Source organism: Musca autumnalis, unplaced genomic scaffold (assembly GCF_047663935.1).
Source record: "Musca autumnalis isolate F117 unplaced genomic scaffold, ASM4766393v1 scaffold_5, whole genome shotgun sequence".
NCBI lineage: Eukaryota > Metazoa > Arthropoda > Insecta > Diptera > Muscidae > Musca > Musca autumnalis.
The window spans coordinates 109,963,308-109,991,066 of record NW_027412088.1 but is presented as its reverse complement, the minus strand read 5'-3'; the positions used below and the strand labels follow the sequence as shown (position 1 = coordinate 109,991,066).

General features: G+C 34.8%; 2 protein-coding genes across 5 annotated transcripts in view; both read right to left on the bottom strand.

Moving 5' to 3' along the window:
* Positions 1 to 27,759, bottom strand: part of LOC141406029 (uncharacterized) — a 100,872-nt gene that overhangs the window by 56,758 nt on the left and 16,355 nt on the right. The window lies entirely within an intron of this gene.
* Positions 1,546 to 27,759, bottom strand: LOC141406030 (uncharacterized). Of its 4 annotated transcripts, none has more exons than XM_073991037.1 (2): positions 27,723 to 27,759; positions 1,546 to 3,640 (listed from the first exon to the last, which is right to left on the bottom strand). In XM_073991037.1, the coding sequence occupies exon 2, from the start codon at positions 3,561 to 3,563 to the stop codon at positions 2,550 to 2,552; it is 1,014 nt and encodes a 337-aa protein (XP_073847138.1). In that variant the 5' UTR covers positions 3,564 to 3,640; positions 27,723 to 27,759; the 3' UTR covers positions 1,546 to 2,549. The 4 variants fall into 4 exon arrangements, with proteins under 4 accessions (XP_073847138.1, XP_073847141.1, XP_073847137.1 ...); XM_073991040.1 differs by lacking the exon at positions 27,723 to 27,759 and adding an exon at positions 27,606 to 27,701; XM_073991036.1 differs by lacking the exon at positions 27,723 to 27,759 and adding an exon at positions 27,597 to 27,633.

The following is a 27,759-nucleotide window of genomic DNA, read 5'->3' as shown; positions in this document are numbered from 1 at the left end:
ATATCACGAGATGCACTATGGGATATCCTCTCGCTAAATGGTATACCGGACAAAATAATACACCTCATCCGGGAACTCTACAGGAATTCGTCGTGCCGCGTGCGTTTCAATACAGCAGAAAGTCCACCCTTCATGACTACAGCCGGAGTGAAACAAGGGTGCATTCTCTCACCAACCTTATTCCTGCTAATGCTAGATTATGTCATGAACAAGACAAACAGCGAAGCACCATGTGGTATACAGTGGAACCTTAACAATCGCCTCAATGATATTGACTATGCAGATGATATCTATCTCATGGCTCATCGTTTTGAAGACATTCAAACAATACTGAACAGGCTTATAATCAACGCATCAAGTATAGGTCTAAAAATAAACATCAAAAAGACAAAACTTATGCGAATTGGCACCAATGTTACAACACCTTTAACATTGAACGGCATTACCATCGAAAACGTTGACACTTTCTGTTACCTCGGTAGCGTAATATCAGCACATGATGGTTCTGATGACGACATCTTGGCCCACATAAACAAGGCTCGGGCAGCTTTCCAAGCCCTACACAAAGCATGGCGTACTAACAACATTAGTCGCAAAACGAAATTACGTATCTTCGACAGCAGCGTGAAATCAGTGCTGCTTTATGGCTCATCAATATGGGGCACCACACAGGCGAATCTGAAAAAGCTCCAAACTTTTATAAATCGATGCCTCAGACGTACCCTTAACATATATTGGCCCAATGTAACAACAACAAACGAGCTGCTCACTATGACGAATAATATTCCAGTCGACATAGAAATAAAGAAACGAAAATGGACTTGGATTGGGCACATTCTAAGACGTCCCAATGATGACATTACGAAGTCGGCACTGCAGTGGAATCCACAGGGTTACCGAAGACCAGGTCGGCCCCGAACGACATGGGTTAGATGTGTTAAAAGAGAACACGAAGTCCTCAACAAAACATGGCACCAGGTCAAATGTTTAGCTTAGTTTAGCTAACGACAGAAGAAGATGGAAAGACGTTGTTACCGCCCTATGTTCAACATGAACTTTGTTTGTTGAGATGTTTTCATATCATTTTGTATCACATTCTTTGTCAAATAAAAAAGGACATATATATATATATATATATATATATATATATATATATATATATATATATATATATATATATATATAAGTTAACGTTACACTCTGATAAACAACTGAGTTCAACGATTGTTGTAACCTGATACTTTATTAATGTGAACGTACTCCAGTACTGCAAGACAGCGAAACAACGTTTGCTGTCGAATAAGCAATATTTGGTATCAGCTATAATCAAAGCTAGGTTTATGATTGTTATTGATCATTCTTATTAAGTAAAAAAAATATTATTAGTGTACGTAAAGTTTCAAAAACAAAGTTTTCAAAAAAAATTAAAAAAAACTTTAATTTCTCTTCAATCGAAAAGTATAAAAAAAACGATTTTATTAAAGAAGATAATTTCACTTCACAATATGCATTAACATAGCATGTAAAGAAAATCAATGTTAGGTATGTATGTATGTATGTTTGTATGTTGATACTTATCGACAAGTGTCTCTGGTGAAGGTCCAAATTGAATAGAAAGATAATTGAGATTTTAATAATCATCAACCTCTTTTTTATTCCAAAAATTTTAACAACTCACTCCAGAATTTCCAGCAGTAAACATCTCCACCATTGTACACTTAAGCCTGCATGTACAACATACAGAAACATAAATGCATTCATTTATTATTTTTTAATGTTTGACTGCAAACATTGTTGTGTACATGCAGGCGTCAGTGTAAATGGCAAAGAGCACTTGCAGTCGAGCCCTACCGACGCAACAACAAACAACTTAACAAGAGATTAAGTTGTGGTTATTAATGTGCTCATACTCATAAAACAGAACACTGGAATTATTCTGGAGTATTGTTATTGTTGTTGGTTTTGACTACTAATCATATTTGGGCCTTCTCTCAGAGTCATATTTATAACATATTGATATGCAAATTTTGTATCTAATTTAGCGAAAATCAATGTACAAAGAAATGCAAAACAATTTTACGCTTTAGAGACAGTGGCTCAAATATGATTTTAAGATTTAAATAATTAATAGAATATTTTAAATATATGATAATGTTTAGAAATTAATATTATGAATAAAAATTAATATTTTCAGTTGGTGGAAGAATATTTTCGCCAACATTCTCCCCCTCCAAAGAACGAATGTTTTTTATATGCGGATAAGGACGGCCTGTCGTTGGGAGTGTTTTATTCGAGTTCATGACTCTGCTATGCTCCGACTCACAGCATTAGTATGTATAATAGGCTCCATCCTCATCCTCTGTAGAGATTTCCAAAATATGCATAGAACTAGATGATGAGAACCATAAATTATATTGATTATGTGAGGATGATAGTGTAGAGATATTGAAATGATGAAGTATAAAGGATGATGATGTAGAGAATCTGATGGTGTATATATGATGATGAATTTATGTTATAACGTGGAGATAAATATGTACAGATGATGTTCAAGATGAAGGAATTCTGTCTTTCAAGTTGGAATTTGATGTTTCTGAATCTTCATGCTGTTCATTTCCTGGAAGTAGACAAATTTTAGTTATTGGACGTTTAATAATTTTATTTTTTGTTTGGACTGATACAACCCGTACGTAACCATCTGCACCAGGATGCGTTTGTTGTATCCTACCGAGTAACCATTGACCTGGACCACATCTTTCGTCGGCTATCAAGACCAAGTCACCGACTTTAGGCATGGATGTCGGACTTAACCACTTTGGTCGCGATTGTAAGCTGTTTAAATACTCACTGCGCCACCTCGTCCAAAAATGTTGCTTCATTTTTTCAACGCATTTCCATCGAGTAAGATGATTTATGTTAGTATCAAGTAATGACGTTTCTTGTATACATGTAGTGGGCTCGCCAACAAGAAAATGGGCTGGCGTCAGAGCATCACAATTAGTGGGATCAATGGATAATGGAGCCAGAGGTCTTGAATTCAAACAGCTCTCAATTTGGCACAATAGAGTGGTCAGTTCCTCAAATGTTAAGACTCGATCATTCACTATACGTTTGAGGTGGTGTTTGGTGGACTTAACACCTGCCTCCCAAAGACCGCCAAAGTTTGGAGAAGCTGGAGGAATAAAATGCCAATCCGTTCCATTCAAACTTAGTGCTTGCAGAAGCTCTTCTGGTAGTGAATTTTTCGCCTTATTATAAATAACTTCCAATTCCTTCGATGCTCCCACAAAATTAGTACCACAATCTGAGTACAAATCAGTACAAGCTCCTCTTCTCGATATGAAGCGACGGAAAGCAGCGAGAAAAGCGTTAGTGGTAAGGTCTGTGACGGCTTCTAGATGAATGGCCTTAGTTACCATACAAATAAACAGACATATGTAACCTTTGGATGTTGTTGCAGATCGTAAAGTAGAAGCTTTTATAGTAATTGGACCTGCATAGTCAACTCCACTATGTTTGAATGGCCTCGTGATGTTTAAACGGACATTAGGCAGATTTCCCATTATTTGCTGTGATGTCTTTGCTGTATACTTAAAACATGTGAGACACTTCTGTATTAAAGACTTGGCTAGCTGATTTCCTGAAATGATCCAAAATTTTCGGTTAACATATGACATAGTCAACGTAATACCACCATGAAGTGTTTTTTCATGGGCATCTAAAACGATTAACTTCGATAAAGGATTCGATTTTGTTAGTAAAATGGGGTGTTTAAACTCAAATGGAAATTCAGAGTTCTCTAAGCGACCACCGACTCTGATAATACCATCGCTATCCAAAAATGGCATTAGTTTTAAAATGTGGCGATTTTTTACGATTCCTTTTTTGGAGAGAATTTTGATTTCTTCTGGGAAATCTACAGTTTGTACTAGCTTGACAAAATTCATTAATGAATGGAAAGTTTCCGCATAGACTAAAGGACCAGTTTGTTTCTTATTTGGATTTTTGTATTCTTTAATGTATCGAATAAGATACGCAGAAAACCTAAGCAGGACTTGTAATCTCGAGAATTTAAAAAGAATTGAGGGATATTCTTTCAGAGTAGTTACATTGGAAGACACTTTGGTTTTTCTTTGTTCTTCCATTGTGGACAAATTTGTTAAATTACTTGGCCAGCTTTCTGACGATTGGTATAGAAATTGAGGTCCTTGCCACCAAATATCATTTTCTACTAGTTCGTTTGGGAAAATTCCTCTTGATGCACAATCTGCCGGATTTAAACCTGAAGGAACATACCTCCAATCAAGGGGATTACTGAAACGTTGTACTTCAGCAACTCTATTACCTACATAAACGTTCCAATGTGCAGGAGATTTTCGAATCCAACTCAATACAGTTGAACTGTCACTCCAATAAGTAATAGATTCAACTTCAATGTCATTCAATGACTTTTTAACTTTCTCTGTTAAGCGGACTAGAAGTGCAGCAGCACACAACTCTAGACGGGGAATTGTTACAGTTTTTATTGGCGAGACTTTTGATTTGGCCTGCAGTATATTAACAAATACGTCACCATCACATTCAATTCTAGAATACACAACAACTGCGTATGCTGCTGTTGATGCATCACAAAAACAATGCAACTGCATTTTTGAATTAGGAAAGCAATGTAACCATCTAGGTATTTTTATGGAGGAAAGTGTAGGTAAAGAACTACGGTATTTCAACCATTTCGTTTTGATAAAATTTGGAACTGCTGTATCCCAATCAAGTCCATTTTCCCATAAGCTTTTAAATATAGATTTTGCCATTAATGTGGATGGAGTTAGCCAACCTAAAGGATCATACAGACTCGCTGATTCAGACAGTATAGAACGCTTGGTTACAGACTTGATATCAGATAAGTTGATTTTAAACGAAAAGCAATCGTCATTTGTATTCCATTGAATTCCTAATGTTTTTACAGTATTCTCACCGTTGAAATCCAACGTTAAGGAAGGGTCTCGATCTTCCATAGGAATTACATCAAGAATTTCTTTAGAATTTGAAATCCACTTACGTAGATTACACCCACCTTTCTTTAAAATTGAAGATAAATCCTCGTATAATGAAATGGCTTTTTCTATGGAATCTGATCCTGATAAGATATCATCAACGTAGGAATCTGTCAGTAAAATTTGAGAAGACTCAGGAAATTCAGATCTAAATTCATGAGCTACTTGATGTAGAACACGTATGGCGAGGAATGGAGCTGACGTTGTACCATAGGTAACCGTGTTTAGCTCATATATAGATATCTCATCGAACGGATTATAGCGCCAAAGGATTTGTTGAAATCTTCGATGCTCTGGAAACACGTCAATCTGACGAAACATTTTCTCTATGTCTGCGCTAAAGGCATATTTATGTCTTCGCCAACGAGACATTACTGTTGGCAATTCATTTTGAAGAGCAGGACCAGAACATAGAGTATCGTTTAAAGAATGTTGGTCTTTAATATGGCTACTACCGTCAAAAACAACTCTCAGTTTCGTTGTTGTACTATCATGTTTAAAAACACCGTGATGTGGAAGAAAATAGGAATTAGAACGAATATCCTTTGGATATGTCCCTATTTTAGACATATGACTTAAGTTTTCATATTCAGACATGAAAGACTTGTAGTTTTGGGCAAAATCAGATCGCTTGGAGAACGAAATTTCAAGTTGTCTGAGTCGTTTGAGAGAATTTATGACGTTATTGCCAATTTCTGGAGGAGTATTACTTTGGATTAAGGATTTAAATGGAAGTTGAACTTCGTATCTTCCAGAATCAGAATGTTTAGTTGTGGTCTTGAAAAATGCCTCACATTTTGACTCTTCATCGGTCAAATTTCTTTCAGAAAAAATCTCCTCTTGCTCCCAAAATGAGCGAAGAATAGTTTCCAAGTTGGAAGTATGAACGTGAATTCTATTTGATACATTTTGGCTTGTCGAACCAGAGAATACCCAACCAAAGTATGTATTTTGAAAGAAGAGGTTGTTAAAAACAAAGGATTCACTTGGAATCTTAATACTTGAGCATATATCAGATCCACGTATGATGTCAATTTTGTCTTGTTTGTAGAAAAATGGGTCTGCTAAACTATCTGCTGATAAATCAGGCATAGATATATGCTTAGTGGAAGGTTGTGGTGTGTACGCAGACAAATTGGACAATACCAAAGCGCTACAAGACAAAACAGGTTGTTTTGAACGAGAAAAAAGATCAAGATTTACTGAATATTTCGATAAGTTAGCATGATTACCACCAATACCTATGACATTGCAATGTGACCTTTGCTTTCTAAGGCCAATGAGCTGTACGACAGATTCGGAAATTAAAGTTCCTTGAGATCCTGGATCTAGTAGAGCTCTCAAGGAATAAAATTCGGAATCTGTACGTATGTAAAGTCGAATGGTATAAAGAATTACAGATGTAAAGGTATTGGCATTGTGTGTTGTTACTTGATTTGAATCTGTAGATAATGAAGTATTAGAAGTTACTTGTTCTGGACGTCCGTCCGAATGAAGAACAGTATGGTGCAGCTGTTTGCATATAATGCATCGAAAAGGTGAAGAACAATGATCGGTACTATGACCAATGGAAAGACAATTCCTACAAACTCTTTTGTTCAGCAAAAACGTGTTTTTCTCAGACAAAGATAATGCCAAGAACTTAAAACACTTGGAAAGTGAATGTGGCTTTTCACAATAAGCACACTTTGCATTGGGTTTAGAAAATTTCCCTGTGTGAACAGTAGTTTTTTTCAGTTGTGAATTATATTTATTTATGTTTATTGATTTCTGTCTACTAACAGAAGGAAAATCATCGTGAATAGATTCAAGAGTTCGGAATGTTCGCTCAAGAAAATCGAAAATTTCAGAACGAGTTGGTATTTCAGTTGAAGATTTCAACGACTTTTCCCAATCTTTCCTTGTCTGAATGTCTAACTTGTGAGCTATTAGATGAATTAAAATTGGATCCCAACTACTTGTATCTATGCCCAAGTTTTGAAGAGATGCTAGACATTCTTTTGTAGAATCAAGCAATGTTTTTATTGATTGGAATTCTCCATTCGATTTCTCTATACCGAACAATTTGCTTATTAAATGGCCTACAATCATCCGTTTATTGTGGTACCTAGCTTCTAATGTCTTCCAGGCGGAATCATAATTAGCCTCGGTGGCAGAAATTGTTTTAATTAAACTCGCAGCTTCACCAGCGAGTGTACCTTTTAGATAATAGAATTTCTGGATTTTATTCAGTGATTCATTGTCGTGAACTAGGGATACATAAATGTCACGAAAAGGTATCCACTCCATATAATCACCAGTAAAAGTTGGAAGGGAAATTTTTGGAAGTTTTGTTTCGACTCCCATTGTGGTATCACCACGAGCATTTGATGCAACAAATGTGCTTGATAAAGGAGAATATGCCACAGAATGTTGCGATAGTGCGTCCATAATTTTGCCTTTGAAAGTAAAATAAACTTCCGAAAATTCAAAGTAAGAATCATCACAAATATATGGCACATCGCGGGGATTTATTTCCTCATCATGGATTTTTTGCATAATTTCATTATGTTGAGCATCAAAGTTGTTAAAAATATCATCAACCCGTTGACCAATTGTATGCAAATAACCAGGGGTTATTTCTGAATTATTTTTGGAACCAAAACGGGTTTGATATTTTAATAAAGTTGACAACAAATCACGTTGCAACTGAATCATTTGATCTATTGAGCTCATGTTTCACAAACTTTGTTAATTCGGATACCACAAGTTCACTTTTATTACGCAATGAATCACTTTCACTGTACCACAAAGCAATATTGTTAATGATTTTTCACGAGATTTCCCGGGTTTCGGCACCAATTAATGTACGTAAAGTTTCAAAAACAAAGTTTTCAAAAAAAATTAAAAAAAAACTTTAATTTCTTTTCAATCGAAAAGTATAAAAAAAACGATTTTATTAAAGAAGATAATTTCACTTCACAATATGCATTAACATAGCATGTAAAGAAAATCAATGTTAGGTATGTATGTATGTATGTTTGTATGTTGATACTTATCGACAAGTGTCTCTGGTGAAGGTCCAAATTGAATAGAAAGAGAATTGAGATTTTAATAATCATCAACCTCTTTTTTATTCCAAAAATTTTAACAACTCACTCCAGAATTTCCAGCAGTAAACATCTCCACCATTGTACACTTAAGCCTGCATGTACAACATACAGAAACATAAATGCATTCATTTATTATTTTTTAATGTTTGACTGCAAACATTGTTGTGTACATGCAGGCGTCAGTGTAAATGGCAAAGAGCACTTGCAGTCGAGCCCTACCGACGCAACAACAAACAACTTAACAAGAGATTAAGTTGTGGTTATTAATGTGCTCATACTCATAAAACAGAACACTGGAATTATTCTGGAGTATTGTTATTGTTGTTGGTTTTGACTACTAATCATATTTGGGCCTTCTCTCAGAGTCATATTTATAACATATTGATATGCAAATTTTGTATCTAATTTAGCGAAAATCAATGTACAAAGAAATGCAAAACAATTTTACGCTTTAGAGACAGTGGCTCAAATATGATTTTAAGATTTAAATAATTAATAGAATATTTTAAATATATGATAATGTTTAGAAATTAATATTATGAATAAAAATTAATATTTTCAGTTGGTGGAAGAATATTTTCGCCAACAATTAGTAATAAGCTTCAAAGAATAGAACACAAAATTAAATTAAACATTTATTAAAGTAAACATAACGTAATAATTTCAAAAGAAAGTGATCTTTAATATTAAGTTAAAAAGCGTAAAACAAAAATTAAGAAAGCAACGCAACATAAAATTTTCAAAAGAAAGTGTGAAAGAAAGTGTGTAATAAAAGTAGTAGGCAAATTTGGAATTTATGTTAAGTGACCTGGAGGATTTAATCAGCAAAGTTGAAACTATGAGTGTTTCCAACAATACAACCCAAAATTCTGGTGGCACCACCAAAAAATTCAGCTTTTTCACTGAGAATCAAACAAGTGAGTTGATTAACGTTATAACAGAAACGGTGGCAAACCTTTTAAAAGGTGGGGGGGATAACTGCACTACCGAAGACGTCAATATAAACGCCCCGGAAAACTTATCTGATTGCGAAAAAATTCCCGATATAGTGAAAACTTTAAGAGAATTTTCAGGGAAACCCGGAGAATTCAGCTCCTGGAGAAAGGCAGTTGACAGAATCATGTCCCTTTATGAACAACATAAAGGCACAGCAAAATATTTTGCGATTCTTCACACCATTAGGCACAAAATTGTCGGCCAAGCCGACACGGCTTTAGAGTCATATCGAACTCCATTAAATTGGAGGGCAATAAGAAAATATCTGGTACTTCACTTTTCAGACAAAAGAGATATTTCAACATTGGAATATCAAATGACTGTGTTGGCCCAGGGAAATCAAACGGTGACGGAATTTTATCAGAAGGTTTACCACCATCTATCCCTAATTCTGGATAAGATTGATTGCTTAGAGCTCGGAAAAGAAGCTCTAGATGTTTTAACCCAAACATTCAGAGACAAAGCATTAGATACCTTTGTCCGAGGGTTAAACGGAAATCTCCCCAGTTTGTTGAGTGTGACAAATCCAACGAGCTTACCACAGGCATTAAACGCTTGTTTAAAATTAGGTAACCTAGGTGTTCGGATACAACATGCCACAGAAAAGGGTCCGAGGCCCAATAAAAATCTCCAACCAAATCTCCCAAGAAAATTTTATCCTCAATTAACTTTTGAAGCTAACCCACATCATCAAAACTTTAATCATAGGCAAGAATATGCAGGACCAAATTATAACCGAACATTCCAACAACGGCAATATGGAGGTCAACAAGGTTTTCCAAATAATCCTTCAGCAGTGCCTCATCCTGGATCCAATCAGTTTGGAGGATATCGACCTCCACTCCCTCCAGAACCGTTACCCATGGATGTTGACCAATCTATTCAAACGAAACACGTAAATTACCAAAATAGACCACAAACTAGTCGTGCATTTGCGTCCAATTATAAACACCAAGCTTCAGAGAATATCCATCAACCACCCAAACATCAAAGAATGTTCAATATCGTGGCTGACATACAGAACGATTTTTATTCTGACGACCCACAAGAAGATCATTATGAAGTAAATTGTGATGACGGAACAGAGACAGAGCAAGACGAGCAATCAGGAATAGTTGATGACGTAAATTTTTTAGATTAGCTTCAGCGTTGCCGTATGTCCCATACAAAATGAAAAATGGCAACGAATTGAAATTTTTAATAGATACAGGATCAAATAAAAATTACATTAAAAGCAAATTCATCAAAAATCCTCTACCGAACAATAAACCTTTTTCTGTGAATTCTGTTGGCGGAATAATTCACATTAACAATCATAGCTTCATTGACATATTCGACTGTGGAACTGAAAAATTTAAATTCTACATACTTCCGGGATTAGAAACCTTTGATGGAATAATCGGAAATGATACTTTAAGGTTTTTAAATGCTGTAATTTTCACAAAGGAATCGTACTTTACGATTCTAAACGGAAAACAATTTCCATTGAAAGAACTTGTGATTAGTGAGGTAAACAACATTACTTTACGACTCAATCATCTCACCCATGAGGATGAGAAGAAAATAAGAGGAATTCTGGATGAACATCCAAACCTATTCGCAGACCCTAATAGGAAACTTACTTTCTCAACAGTAGTACAAATAAATACAACTAGCGACAGTCCAGTTTACTCAAAATCATACCCCTACCCCATGGCGTTAAAACCTGAAATTGACAAGCAAATCGAAAAACTCTTAAGAGACGGAATAATTCGCCCATCTCGTTCAGCTTATAATGCCCCGGTTTGGATAGTACCAAAAAAACAAGACCCTTCAGGTACAAAAAAGTATCGTATGGTAATTGACTATAGGAAGTTAAATGAGATAACTAGACCTGACAGATACCCTATACCTGAAATAACAGACATCTTAGCAAATCTAGGTAAAAATAAATATTTTTCAACTCTAGATCTAAAAAGCGGTTTCCATCAAATTCCTCTAAAGGAATCTGACATTGAAAAGACAGCCTTTTCTGTCAAAAATGGAAAGTTCGAATTTACTCGATTACCCATTTGGCTTGCGCAATGCTTCGTCAATCTTTCAAAGGGCATTAGACGAAATCCTTAGGGACCATATAGGGAAACGATGTTACGTGTACATAGATGACATTTTAATATTTGGTAAAACTAAAGAGGAACACATCAATAACCTGAAGATAATATTTCGAACACTGGAAAGTTCCAATCTGAAGGTTCATCTAGGGAAAAGTGAATTTTTAAAGGAAGAACTTAACTTCTTAGGATTCAACGTAAAACAAGGAGGTTTTTCTGCAAATTCAGACAGACTTAAGGCTATAGTGAACTTTCCCCAACCCAAAACAGTTCATGATTTGCGATCATTCTTAGGATTGACTGGACACTATAGAAGATTCGTTAGGGGATACGCTCAAAAAGCTAAACCATTGACTTCGATAATGAGAGGTGATATTGGTAGAACTCCTAGAAACCAATCAAAAAAAAATTAGCATTGACTTGAACCCCGAACAGATTGAAAGCTTTAAGCAACTTAAAAATTGCTTAGTTTCGGATGAAGTCGTACTGCATTACCCAGATTTTGATAAACCGTTTGAACTCACTACAGATGCATCAAATTACGCACTGGGCGCAGTCTTATCTCAGAATAATAGACCGATTACGTACCTATCTAGAACTCTTAGTAAGGCAGAAGAGCAATACGCAACTAATGAGAAAGAGATGTTAGCCATCATTTGGGCTTTGAAAGAGTTAAATTGCTATTTATATGGTGCTAGAAACATAAAAATATTCACTGACCACCAACCGCTGACCTTTGCGTTAAGTAACAAAAATACTATCGTAAAAATGAAGAAATGGAAGGCACAGTTAGAAGAATACAACTATGAATTGATTTATAAACCAGGTAGTTCTAACGTAGTCGCAGATGCGCTATCTAGACCCCCAATCACTAACGTGAATTCTTTAACACCAACAATTCGCAGTGCTGAAAATTCATCTGAAAATCTCATCCATTCAGTAGAAGTCCCTATAGATACCTTCAAAAACCAAATGTTAATAGAAGAATCTGACGTTTCTTCTTATGAGTTTAAAATAATATTTCCATCATACCATCGTCACATCGTAAGGGGAAGTGCATTTGATCATGATAACTTGAAAGAAATTTTATTAAAATATCTTAATCCACTTGTGGTAAATTGCATAAAAACTTCGGAATCCTTAATGTTGAAAATTCAATCAATATACCCAGCATACTTTAGCAGTTTCCAAATAAAATTTACACAAATAATATTAGAGGATATTACAGACGAAGAAAGACAGAAACAGATAATAATTGATACCCATAATAGAGCACATAGAAAACAATAATAGTCTAACGCCACTTTTCAAAATTATAATAAAACGAAGATATTATTAAAGATTATAATAATTACACCGTAAAGAAACATAAATAAATAAATAAAAATGAAACACTAACTAAAATAAACTGGATACAAGAAATTAATAAATTTTGTAATATTGAATATAAAAAAGTTTCGTAGAACCATAGAAACTAAAAATATCGATAATTAACAATATTCTAGAATGAAAACAATCTACAGAAGATGAATATGTAATAAAACTAATTTAAAATTGAACACACTAAACATAATAAATTATAAAAAAGGAAACATTGTAATTTGGAAAATGTGCTCAGCACAATAATTACTTAAAACATTAAAAATTGTCCTAATAAAATGTGCATAGCACCGGAAAAAGGACAACATTCATTAATAAATAAAATCATATTTTGTAAATGAGAAGAAATGATAAGTTATCTAAAAGAAAATGAAATTAAATCATTGTAATAGAATAAATAATAGTAATCTTTGTTTGTAACAATGTTTATAATAAAAGGTGCATAGCACCATAGAAACAACAAACAATAAAAGAAATAACATTTTATGAATAAGAACAACTAAAAGCTATCTAAGAAGAAAATGAATTGAAAAAATTAAAAAGAAATATTAATAAGCCATCTAAAAAATAAATCAAATCATTGTAATTGAATAAATAATAGTAATCTTTGTTTGTAACAATGTTTATAATAAAAGGTGCATAGCACCATAGAAACAACAAACAATAAGAGAAATAACATTATATGAATAAGAACAACTAAAAGCTATCTAAGAAGAAAATGAATTAAAAAGTAAAAAGAAATATTATTCAATTAAAAAATGTAGAACAAGCTCTTAACTTTACAAATGCTAAAATGTTTCAAGAAAATTGTAAAACCTTAACTATTAAACCTATAAGAAAAACTTGGCCACAAAAAATTTAAAACGAAAGAATAAAACATTTGTTATGATAAGCGAATGTAAAAACATAACTGTTGCCACCTTTGTCCAAAATCAAAAGTAATTAACGCTAAAAATGATGATTGTGCTTCAAAATTATGGAAACAACACAGAAGAAAATTGAAACGCTCAAACAAAAAAAAATCTACAAAATAGCATTTTAAGTATCAATCGGGACGCTTGATTATTCAGAAGGGAGGAGTTAACGTTACACTCTGATAAACAACTGAGTTCAAAGATTGTTGTAACCTGATACTTTATTAATGTGAACGTACTCCAGTACTGGAAGACAGCGAAACAACGTTTGCTGTCGAATAAGCAATATTTGGTATCAGCTATAATCAAAGCTAGGTTTATGATTGTTATTGGTCATTCTTATTAATACTTTGAATCAAGTAAGGCACATAACTGCAGCACAAAATCATTTGTTATTTTAAAATGAATAAGATAATAAAAGTCCATGGGACTATCAAAATAAGCAAACAAATCAACAAATTCTATATTTATCAGTAAAAGGATAATTTAACTTATATGCCAAAGAAGAAGCTTGCAATTTGAGATGGCAATCAGATAATATTTAGAGGTTTAAATGGATCACAACTTTTGTGTAAAAATTGTGAAAATTTTTAATATACAGCTTATATCTTTATTCCTAGAAAAGACATTCCGGGCAAGTAAGCTATACTTGGAAGAGGAACGCTTGACATTTCTATTGATGTCAATTGTGTTGTTGTACATGAAAAGAGTACAGCCTAATATACCCATTTATTTGTTTGTAGTGTAATCATAAACACGCTAGAGGTCGCAATTACAGCTAAATAATCACGAAATTTTGCACGAGTTAGGAGTTTAGGTAGAAGAAGATGCCTACAATTTTGGATGGTGATCTGATATTATGTAGCGGGTGAAATGGACCATTACTTTTGTATGAACAATAAAAAAATATTGTTGGTCTACATTTCATTTCTTGGAGGGCATATACCGACAAAGTAGCCTACATATGGAAAAATAACTACTGTCTTTCCCCCCGCTGCAAATTGCAATAACATGTCAACTAGATAACGGGCCTACTGCCTCATATATAATGGGTTTTATGTAGAGAACCACATTTTCCTATTCCCAGTTTTTGCATTATTGCAAATTACATGTGCCCTAGCGTATTAATTGTCCAATTGGATTTTTATACAAGTTAACACATAATATGTTGTTTACCCAATAAAACATAATTTCATTAAAGAATAATTCCCAGCTAAGCAACAATAAAGTTGCAAATTCTGTTAACCCAATTCCAATTAAACTAAATTGCAGACATTCGTCTGTCCCAAATATTCCCAACATTCAATTCCAATGAATTATTTTAATAAACTCAAAACAATTTCCGTTGCAATAGTTCTGTTAACTCAATTCCAAATAAACTGGATTGCAGACATTCGTCTGTCCCAAACATTCCCAACATTAAATTCCAATTGATTATTTTAATAAACTCAAAACGATTTCCGTTGCAAAAGTAGCCAACTTAATGAAACTGCTTGCAGAACATTTCGTCTGTCCGATTATTGCATTAAACCCAAAAAATACAACATCCGGTAGTTGACTTCGTCAACTAATGCAATGCTTGACGCGTGTAGACCAAATTTCTAGAATTTCTTTTTGGTAACAACAACTCATTAAAAGCTGAGTGGCATGATTTCAAGGAAATCCAAAATAACAAATAAGTAAGCATTTTTATTCTACTTGATGATTGTAAAATAATTTTAACACTCACTCTTTTACTAACCGTCAATCAATAAAGTCGTTTAAAATAACCAAACAGTGTTTTTTTAATTCGATAACGGGAGTGGTGAAACTTTCGACAAGTTTCACTAGTAAAAGTTCAATTTTGATAATTGAACTTCGGTAAAAAAGGGTCCGCGGTCCTTTTGGATAAAGTGCCGTGTCAAAGATCTAGACGATCTTAAATTTTTTTTATAAGACCTTAACTCCCGTAGGTCTAACTGGCGCCCGAGCGAATTATTAAAATTATTAAAAAGTGTGAAGAAGGAGGCCCCTGAGTACAACTAAGGAAAGTGACGCGTTGAACGCAAGCCGCTTCACCCGCGAAGAGACATATAATAATTAAATAAAACCGTTACAAAGCAAACCTTCACTGAAAAATAAAAAAGTGGAAAAAGTGAACATTAAAACAAAAAAAACAGGAAACATATAATAATTAAATAAAACCGTTGAAAGGCACACCCTCACTGAAAAATAAAAAAGTGGAAAAAAAAGAACATTGAAAACAAAACCGTAGAAAAGCAAACCTTTACTGAAAAATAAAAAAAGTGGAAAAAGTGAACATTAAAACAAAAAAACACAAGAAACATATAATAACTAAATAAAACCGTTGAAAGGCACACCCTCACTGAAAAATAAAAAAGTGGAAAAAAAAGAACATTGAAAACAAAACCAAAGTGCGAAAAATGAACATTTAAAAAAAAAAACAAGAAGTCTGAAGTGCCGAAATATTGAAGGAAACCAAAACCAAAGTGCGAAAAGTGAACATTTAAAAAACAAGAAGTCTGAAGTGCCGAAATATTGAAGGAAGAAGAGAAATCATAAGCCGAGATATTGAAGCAAAGCAGTGCCCACCAAGATGACAACTTTAATAATATTAGCGTAAGATATATATTAATATTATTAATAGAATTAAAAATAGAAGCCCTATACAATCTCAATCCCTTTCTGAAATAATAAGAAAAGAAACAAAAGTAGATTCGCCTTGAAATAAAGAAAATCAAAGTCTCTGTGTAAAAATATCCTAAAATCTTTTATTAAAATGGCAAATCCCAACAATTTAGTACGACCACCCATCTTAAATGCACCTAACCCAAATCCTTCCCATCCCCCAAACCAACCTAACAGAAACGAACCAGGACAAATAAACTTAACGGACCTTAGAAATATTATTCTGGAAATTGTTAATAGCCAGTTACCTCAGATACTACAAGCTACGTTAAACCCGAAAGCTATTCAAATAAATGCGGTAGATCAGGCTATTGATGCGGAACACGTAGGTAATATAGGCGATTTAGATAAAATCCCTGATGTCGTTAAATGTCTAAGGGAATTTTCAGGCAAACCAGGAGAGTTTAACTCTTGGAGAAAGAGTGTGGAAAGAATTTTAAAAATCTACGAAAATCTGAAAGGTACACCAAAATACTATGGTATTTTGAACGTAATTAGAAATAAAATTGTATGTAATGCAGACATAGCATTAGAATCGTACAACACTCCTTTAGATTGGCCAGCAATTTCCAAGTGCCTGACCTTACACTACGCCGACAAACGTGATGTATCAACCTTAGAATATCAAATGACAGGTCTAATCCAAGGAAACTCAACAGTTCAAGAATTTTATCAGGCTGTATATTCACATCTGTCTCTGATACTAAACAAACTAGGAGGCTTAGAGGCTGGAAACGAGGCTCTAAGTCTGCTAACACAAACTTATCGAAGCAAAGCCCTCGATACCTTTGTAAGAGGATTAAATGGGGATTTACCAAGACTGCTAGGAATGAGAGAATAGGCAGATTTACCCCAGGCTCTTCATTTGTGTCTTAAACTAGAAAATCAGAAATTCCGCACTAATCATGCTCAAAATCAGAATATTCAGCCAATTAAAAAAAGTTATTATCAAATATCTCCGACGCAGAAATATAATGTGCAAAAAAATAAACAAGAGTTTCACCCAAACATAGCCTACATACCTAACCCACAGAATCTTCCTAAAAGGAACACTAATTATAATAATGGTATACCAAGCTTCAGCCACCCGAAACAACCTCCACCACGCCCAACGGCACCTAAGCCAGCGGAGCCAATGGATGTCGACCACAGTATCCGATCTCAACAAATAAATTACGCAAATAGACCACCTCAACATCAATTCCTAGGTAAAAGACCACCTAATCCATCGTCAAAAAATAACGTTAGTCCACCGAAAGCACAACGAACATTCCATATTAATACAGATACAGGAGATTCGTTTGATCCCGACAACATTAACTATGAGGATTATTCTCAGGAACAAGAAACATTAGAAAATTACGACCAAGATCCGGAAAACTATTTCCATGACCATTATTTCGAAAATAATATACCAGACAACGAAACAGATTCAGAGCTTGATGACATTCATTTTTTAGAATGACAAGCTCTTCGCTTCCATATTTTGAATGTCGAACGGAGAGCGGAAAAATCTTAAAAATTTTAATTGATACAGGATCTAGTAAAAATTACATTCAACCGGACTTAGTAAAAAAAATCATTCCTAATAAAATTCCGTTTTTCGCAAAATCTGTAGCAGGTGATGTAAAAATTACATCACACACGTACATAAAGCTTTTCAAATTAGACGATGAACTTAAATTCTATCTAATGCCTAGCCTAAAATCCTTCCATGGCATTCTAGGTAATGACAGTCGAAAAGCCTTAGACGCAGTCATTTACACAAATAAAAATTATATGGTCATTCGCCAGCATACTAAGGTTCGACTTAAAGAATATGTCAGTCAAAGTGTAAACACCATAAAACTACGGGATGACCATATGAACCCCAGGCAAATGGAAGCCATGACATTTTTAATAGATAAATTCTCTAAGCTTTTCGCCGAGCCAGACGAGAAATTAACCTACACAACTAAAGTAGTTGCAGAGATCCGTACATCAAATGATTCTCCAGTGTATACCAAATTTTACCCTTATCCGGCTTCATTGAAACGTGAAGTCGAGATGCAATTGGAAAAGCTGTTAAGCGATGGAATCATACAACCATCAAGATCACCGTACAATTCACCTGTATGGATAGTGGATAAAAAACCTGACTCCCAGGGGAATAAACAATATAGGATGGTGATAGATTATAGGAAACTAAATTCTGTAACAATCTCTGATAGATATCCAATTCCTGAGATATCTGATGTTTTAGGGAAGTTAGGAAATAGCAAATTTTTTTCTGTCTTGGATTTGAAAAGCGGCTTCCACCAAATTCCGTTAAAAAGTTCTGATGTGGAAAAAACTGCATTTTCTAATGGCAAATACGAGTTCACTCGCTTACCATTTGGTTTAAAAAATGCGCCGTCGATATTTCAACGAGCTCTCGATGACATTCTCTGCGAGCATATAGGGAGAATATGCTACGTATATATCGATGATATAGTTATATACAGCAAATCCGAAGAGGACCATATTCGTGATATTCATAATGTTTTCAAAACGTTAGAAGAAGCAAATATGAAAGTCCAATTGGACAAGTGTCATTTTTTTAAACAAGAAGTAGAATTTTTCGGATTTGTAATATCCGAAGCGGGCATAAAAACCAACCCAAAAAAAGTAGAAGCTATTGCAAACTTTCCCCAACACAAAACTATTAAAGAACTTCGATCCTTCCTAGGCCTTGCGGGATATTATCGCCGTTTTATAAGGGATTATGCAAAATTGGCAAAACCACTGACGTCACTTTTGAGAAGTGAAGGGGGGCGCATATCGAAAAGACAGTCGTCTAAAATTTCTATAGAATTTAATGAAGAGGCGGTAGAAGCATTTACAAAGATAAAAAATTCCTTAATATCAAGAGATATAATGTTGTATTATCCAAATTATGAGAATGCCTTCGAACTAACAACTGATGCGTCAGATTATGCTCTCGGAGCAGTTTTGTCTCAAGGAGACAAGCCCATTACCTTTATATCAAGAACTCTGAATAAAGCAGAAGAGCATTACGCGGCGAACGAAAAGGAAATGCTTGCCATTATATGGGCCCTTAACAGTCTTAGAAATTTTCTATATGGAACGGCAAAAGTAAAAATATACACTGACCACCAGCCACTCACCTACGCTCTCAGTAATAAAAACAATAATAGCAAGATGAAGCGATGGAAAGCCATATTGGAAGAATATGACTACGAGCTTTTTTATAAACCAGGAAAAAGTAACATAGTGGCAGACGCCCTTTCCAGAGTGCCTGAAGTATCTCAAGTTAATTCTATGTCGGAAATGACAAATAGTGACGATAGTTCCTCACATAACCTTATTTACAGTGTCGAAGCACCAATAAACGTTTTCAAAAATCAGTTAATCTTTGACCCTAGTGCAATAAACTCCTATCAGTTCGATATAGTATTCCCAACCATCCACAGGCATACACTTCCAGGAAACGATTATACCCCTGAGCAGCTAATCCAAATTCTGAAAAAATACTTAAATCCCTCTGTAATCAATGGCATCAAAGCACCCGAGACATTAATGGGAAAAATTTAAGAAATTTTCCCACAACACTTTGCAACATATCGCATTAGATTTACGAACCTCCAAGTCGAAGATATTAAAGACAATCACCAGCAAGATGAAATAATTATTAGCACACACAAAAGAGCTCATAGAAATGCCAGAGAAAATAAAATACAGATTCTTGAAAAATATTATTTTCCCAGCATGAACAATAAAATTAACAGGATTGTCAAGCAATGCACCGTTTGCAAAGAAAACAAATACGACAGGCATCCACCGAAGCCTGAACTAAGGGAAACACCAATACCTTCCTATCCTGGAGAAATCCTCCATATTGATATTTTTAAAACGGAGAATAAGCTTGTCCTCACAGCATTGGATAAATTTTCAAAATACGCGCTGGGCAGAATTATTAAATCAAGGGCCACTGAAGATATAAGAGAACCTTTACGAGAATTAGTATTTTTATTCGGTGTTCCAAAAATTATAGTTTTTGATAATGAGAAATCGTTTAATTCGGCATCAATAATTTTTATGTTACAAGACCAATTGAAAATAGAAATTTACAAAGTTCCACCATACGCGAGTGTCGTGAACGGTCAGGTTGAGCGATTTCACTCAACCCTAGCTGAAATTATGCGTTGCCTTCGAACTGAACGGACATACCCTACGTTTCTTGAACTATTGGATAGAGCAATTTATGAATACAATTATACAATACATAGCACAACAGGACAAAGACCACTCGATGTATTTTTCGGACGACGAATCAGCATAGACCCCGAGATGTATGATAAAGCAAGACAAGATAATGTCCAAAGATTACGAGACAAACAGGAAACTGACCTTAACAAGTGAGCAAAGGCTATAGTCGGGACGGAGCCGACCATGTGATACCCTACACCACTACCCCTGCGCATAAGCTTTTAACTGGTAAACATTTCTTTTAGGGAATATAATCCGACTACCACCAAAAATAATATGCCTCTTTCTCTCTGGGACACCCATAAGCAACCAAAATTACGTGACCATCCGATCAAAATTACGACCTGTAGCTTGATTGCAAAAAATGGAAGAATTGGATGCATTACCGACTATTGTGGTATCTCCCTTGTTTGACCACCTTCGCCAACCTGCTTTACACCAATGTAAAGGTAATATTTTCTTCTTCCATAGACAGGCTTTGCCGTTGGTATACCCCTACTAGAAGCCGATATATTCACAAAGAAAAAAACTATGAATTTGTCTCCAAACGAGTTTTTCCCCATTCCGACCCCTAAATATTGTCCGACTATCACCAAAATCAATAGGCTTCTTCCTCTGTGGGGCCCCCATCTACCCCCAAAAATTTTGTCACTATCCGATCAAAATTCCAACTTGTAGCGTGATTACAAAAAATGGAAATATTGGGTATATTACTGAATTTTGCAATATCTCGGTTTGCTCACTTACGCCAACATACTTTGCATCAATATAAACGAGATCTTTTCTTCTGCCATTGAGGGGTATTCCTTTTGGAATACTCGAACCAGAAGCGGAGATATTCGCATAAAAAACGTTGACATTTCTCCACATAAGCTTTTCGCTTATTCCGACTCCTGAATATTATCCGACCATCACCAAACTAAATAGGCTTCTTCCTCTGTGGGACCCGCATCAACTCCCAAAAAATTCGTGACGATCCGATGAAAATTGCGACCGATTACAAAAAAACCGTGATTACAAAAAAATTGGAAAATAGGACGCATTATCTACTATTGCCATATCTCTGCTATTTGACCACCTACGACAACCTGCTTTACATCCTTGTAAAGGTGATATTTTCTACTTTCCTTGCCAGGTTTTGCTTTAGATGTACCTCTTAAATAAACAGAGATATTGGCTTTGAAATAAAACGTTGACCTTTCTCCAAATAAGTGTTTGCCCATTCCGACCCCTGAATATTATCCGACCATCATCAAAATCAATAGGCTTCTTTCTCTTTGGGACCCCCATTAACCCCCAAAATTTCGTGACGATCCGATCAAAATTGCGACCTGTAGCGTGATTACAAGAAAATCGGAAAATGGGATGCATTATCGACTATTGCCATATCTCTGCTATTTGACCACCTACTACAACCTGTTTTACATCGTTGTAAAGGTGATATTTTCTACTTTCCTTGCCAGGTTTTGCTTTTGATATACCTCTTAAAGAAACAGATATTGGTTTTAAAATAAAATGTTGACTTTTCTCCAAATAAGTGTTTGCCCATTCCGACCCCTAATTATTATCCGACCAACACCAAAATCAATAGGCTTCTTCATCTGTGAGACCCCCATTAACCCTCAAGTTTTCGTGACGATCCGATTAAAATTGCGACCTGTAGCGTGATTTCCAAAAAATAGAAAAATGGGATGTATTACCGACTATTGCGATATCTCCGTTATTTGGTTACCTACGCCGACCTAGTTTGCACCATTGTAAAGACGGGATCTTTTACTTTCATAGTCAGACTTTGCTTTTGGAAAGTTTTCAACCAAAGCTGTGATATTCGTCAATATAGTTAAAATCGCAAAAATGAAAATTGGGGTTTTATTTGCTACTATTGTTATATCTTCGTTGTTTGATTACCTACGAGCACCTGCTTTACAGCATTATAAAGGTGATATTTTCTTCTTTCATTGTCAGGTTTTGCTTTTGGTATACCCCATATAGAAGCTGAGATATTCGCTTTGGAAAAAAACGTTGTCATTTTATCCACCTAAGTTTTTTGCCCTTTCCGACCCCTAAATATTATCCGACCATCACCAAAATCAATAGGCTTCTTCCCCCTCCCTATCAACATGCAAAATTTCGTGACGATCCGATCAAAATTGCGACCTGTAGCGTGATTACAAGGTTTAGATGGACAGACGGACAGACGGACAGACGGACGGACGGACGGACGGACGGACACACATAGCCAGATCGACTCAGCTCGTCGAGACATTCATTTTGATATATATATGTATGGGTCTACGACCATTATTTCGATGCGTTACAAACTTTTTGGCCAAAACCAACTTATAATACCCTCCCCACATAGTGGTGTAGGGTATAAAAACCATAATAAAAAACGGGAACCAATAAAACAATTTGACCCAGGTGACGAAATTTATGTAAAAATCCATAAGCGTTTAGGGACCAAATTGTCTCCAAGATTTAAAAAAGAGGTAGTAAAAGAAAATCATTCTACAACTATTCTTACAAAATCAGGAAGAGTAGTACATAAAAGTAACATTAAAAACTGAGACCGTCTTTATATTTCTTTTTACAGAACCCTAGCATTACTTTGCACCTCTTCAGAAACCAACATGCATGTTTTTAACTTCACACAGTCATACCTTGTACCTATTCACAATGGACTCGCTAAGGTACAAGATGGAACATTTAACATTATCCACATCATAGACATAGACAGATACAGGAACCTCGTTAATGACATACAATGGAAAATAACGCAAGCCTAAATCCAATCCTTTTTTCCCACTCCTAACGCACGAAATATCCCAAATACACGGTATCCTCCAATCCATAGAACCAGTAGAAACATATAGGAATAAAGGAGCCATTAATATAATAGGCACAGCCTGGAAATATATTGCGGGATCTACAGATCACGACGATTTTGAATTGATTAAAAATGATTTAGACCAAACAATCCGAAATAATAATCAACAAATAATCATAAATGATATTTTCACAGAGAGATTACAAAACCTTACCCAAATTACAAATCAAATAACAAAAGTAATAAAACAAGATACTAACTATGTAAACGAAGCTGCACTCAGCATGCAGATAAAACTTAGATTCACAAAAGAAGAAATAACTAATATTAAATTCGCAATGCAATGGGCAAAACAAAACATTGTAAATTCATTTTTGTTAAATAAAGAAGAAATGAAAATTGCATTCGAAAAAATAAAAGAAGATAATATTATTACATCAATAGAAGAAGCCCTAGAATTTGCAAAAATTAAAGTATTGTACAATCAGAAAAAACTTTTATATATTATTGCAATCCCTCTAACTAGCAAAGAAATATTCCATAATTTTTTAATCAAACCTGTAAAAAGAAATAATAGAATCATAAGTACTGAATTTAATGAAATTATAAAAAATAATAATAGTGTATTTGGCGTAAAAAGTAAATGCGTAGTAACAAAAGATGTAAAATTTTGTCAGAATGATCAATTAGTAAACATATCCAACGATACTTGCATCCCACCGTTACTACACGGATCAAATTCATCTTGTCCAATAACTAACGGGTATCATATTCCTCAGATAGAAAATATTTCACCCGGTATTATTTTTCTTAATGATTTTAGTGGAACATTAAATAATAAAACTTTAAACGGAACATTTTTGATAGAATTCCACAATGTAACGCTAAGTATTAATGACAAATTGTACAAAAATTTAGCAGCTCCATTTTCAAAAATTACAACAAACGCCAGTCGAAGACGAATTCATAAATCTTTTATCCTTGGAAATGTTAAACCATTTGCATATTAATAACACTAAGTCCATCCATGAACTCAAGTCAGAAGCAGTTGTTACCAAATATACCATTTTTTCTATATTTTCAATTTTTGCTATATGTCTATTAATAATTGGGTTTTTCACGAAGAAAAGACAAAACGTAGTCTTTCATACAATTGCCCCTAGTCACGGATTAACACAAATCCCAATCACTCAAAACAAAGTGCAGGTACCAGGGCCACAGAAGGTGGATGACCTACCATATTTTTAACGATTGGGGACAATCGTTTTTAAAGGGGGAGGAGTTAACACATAATATGTTGTTTACCCAATAAAACATAATTTCATTAAAGAATAATTCCCAGCTAAGCAACAATAAAGTTGCAAATTCTGTTAACCCAATTCCAATTAAACTAAATTGCAGACATTCGTCTGTCCCAAATATTCCCAACATTCAATTCCAATGAATTATTTTAATAAACTCAAAACAATTTCCGTTGCAATAGTTCTGTTAACTCAATTCCAAATAAACTGAATTGCAGACATTCGTCTGTCCCAAACATTCCCAACATTAAATTCCAATTGATTATTTTAATAAACTCAAAACGATTTCCGTTGCAAAAGTAGCCAACTTAATGAAACTGCTTGCAGAACATTTCGTCTGTCCGATTATTGCATTAAACCCAAAAAATACAACATCCGGTAGTTGACTTCGTCAACTAATGCAATGCTTGACGCGTGTAGACCAAATTTCTAGAATTTCTTTTTGGTAACAACAACTCATTAAAAGCTGAGTGGCATGATTTCAAGGAAATCCAAAATAACAAATAAGTAAGCATTTTTATTCTACTTGATGATTGTAAAATAATTTTAACACTCACTCTTTTACTAACCGTCAATCAATAAAGTCGTTTAAAATAACCAAACAGTGTTTTTTTAATTCGATAACGGGAGTGGTGAAACTTTCGACAAGTTTCACTAGTAAAAGTTCAATTTTGATTATTGAACTTCGGTAAAAAAGGGTCCGCGGTCCTTTTGGATAAAGTGCCGTGTCAAAGATCTAGACGATCTTAAATTTTTTTTATAAGACCTTAACTCCCGTAGGTCTAACTTACATACATTGCAGCATGGGTCGCTTTGACACCTTTTTTCAAAACGATTCTCCAGCCAGGCAACATCAAATTTTCTACCTTGGCAAAATACCCTTCAATAATATTGGCGACATTTTCCGGGTATTTCAGCCATGTAAAACTTCTTTGTATATTCGTTTTTTCTGCTTAATCTGGCTCGGGGTCAATCTCCAGTTCCAGGAAAGTGGCTTCTTCGATGGGATGTAACCACAGATTCACTGGAGTAAGTTGAGTAGGTTTGGCGGGGCAGTTGAAAAGTATGTTGTGCGGGCCTGTGGCGGATGCTGGGAGTGTCGCTCAATAGGAGTTTCTGTATGCCAAAAGGAAGACAGCTGTTTTGTTTGTTCGCAATATAAATAACGAAAACAACAGAAAACAAATGGACAAATTTAGCCGTCCAAAATGAAATTATTTGTATGCATGGGCGAAAAAAAGACATTTGCTATGCATAACATACTTAAAACATGAGAAAGCTGAACGATAACTTTCTGGCTTGCGTGTTGCTAGACGTCATTTGACATTTTTGATAGTTTTAAGCCATATAGTACTCAGGACAGTTCGACATACAACCAATGGAATTTTCTTGTGAAAATTTTCGTGCATCGATGAAAATAAATCTTTGTATTTTGATAAAGGACAATCATATATCACTATGAAAAACAGGTTTAATGAATTCAGTCGTGGCTAATACTCGCTAAAAACGAAGGTAGTCAGGGTCACACGTTCAAAATTTTATCAAAATCTGACATATATAACGTTTGGTGCAACAAACAAGAGAAGACGAATCATTGCGCAACATGACAATGCGAGCTCTCACACATCGATTCAAACCAGCGGCTTTTGACCAGACAAAACGTGGAATTGATGGGTCATCCGCCGCAAAAACTTTGACTTAGGACCAAATGACTTCATTTGATTGCCGCACATCAAGAAAAAAGGCGTGGTCAACGGTTTTCGTCGGGAGAAGTTGATTTTAAATCGTTCAGAAAACATGTTGTGGAGTTGTTTTAATCGGAGTGGAAAAAGGGATTCAACAATTCATGAGAAATTGTATATATCACCCTAAAGACTACTTATGAGAACAATTAAACTATTTTTGCACATTGGTCGCAAATTCGAATTCTTTGGCCAAAAGTCAATTTTTTACATTCTTCGTTTGCGTTTTTATACCCTCCACCATAGGATGGGGGTATATTAAGTTTGTAACTACTCGAAACAATCATTGTAGACCCCACAAACTATATATATTCTTGATCAGCGTGCATTTCTACATCGATATAGCCATGTCCGTCCGTCTGTGGAAATCACTCTAGCGTCCGAACGGGTTGACGTAGGTGGATGAAATTTTGGGAAAATCTATTATATGTACGTAGGACTTTTGGTATTGAAAGCGGGTTATGTATGTAGGTCCACGCTTTCGTGTAGCCCCCATACAAAATGACTCGTGACACGTCGTCGTTTTAAGGAATTTTTAAGATATTTGTCCCATTTTACCACCGAATTGGTTGTAAATTTGTATGTTGTGTCTTTAGAGGCCAAAAAATATTCCTACCAAAGTTGGTTTATATAGGTCCACGTTTTGGTATAGCCCCCATATTACGCCCCATATAAAGTACGCGTCATTTTAATATATTTTGAATGTATTAGTCCCATTTGACAACAGAATCGGTTGTAACTTTGTATTTTGTGTTTCCAGAGGCTAAGAAATATTTCTACCATAAAATGTTTATATAGGTCGACGTTTTGATATAGCCCCCATAATACAATATCTCCCGATTTTCGATATTTTGAACGTTTTAGCCTCATTATCACACCGATATGGCTGAAATTTGGTATTTAGTCTTCTTCAGGCGTATAAAACTTTCCCCCAGAAATTTGTAGGTATAGGTCCACGCCATCGTATAGCCCCCATAGAACGGTACCTTCCGAATTTCGGTATTTTGAAGGTTGTGGCCACATTAATCCACCGAAATGGCTGAAATTTGTGGTGGAGGGTATAAAAAGTTCGGCCCGACCGAACTTAATGCTTTTCCTACTTGTTTCTTCGTAATATGGAAGTAAATACTCCAAAACAACAATTTATATTTACCGTTATAAAATCGTAATAAGAAAAATTTAAAGGGTAAAACTCAAATATGAAGATGAAAGAAGTAAGTAGAAGTGGAAGATATACATATACATATGTATGTATTTACATTACCACACTTACAACACCACATAAGTATAAAACAAATTACACCTGCAGGAATTCACACACACTTTTTCTTAAGGAAAAAATATTTTTTGAAAGATATGTAGAAACCACACTCTTCTACATCAATCTTACCACATTTGTTAAGAAGTTACACGGAAAACAATAATAT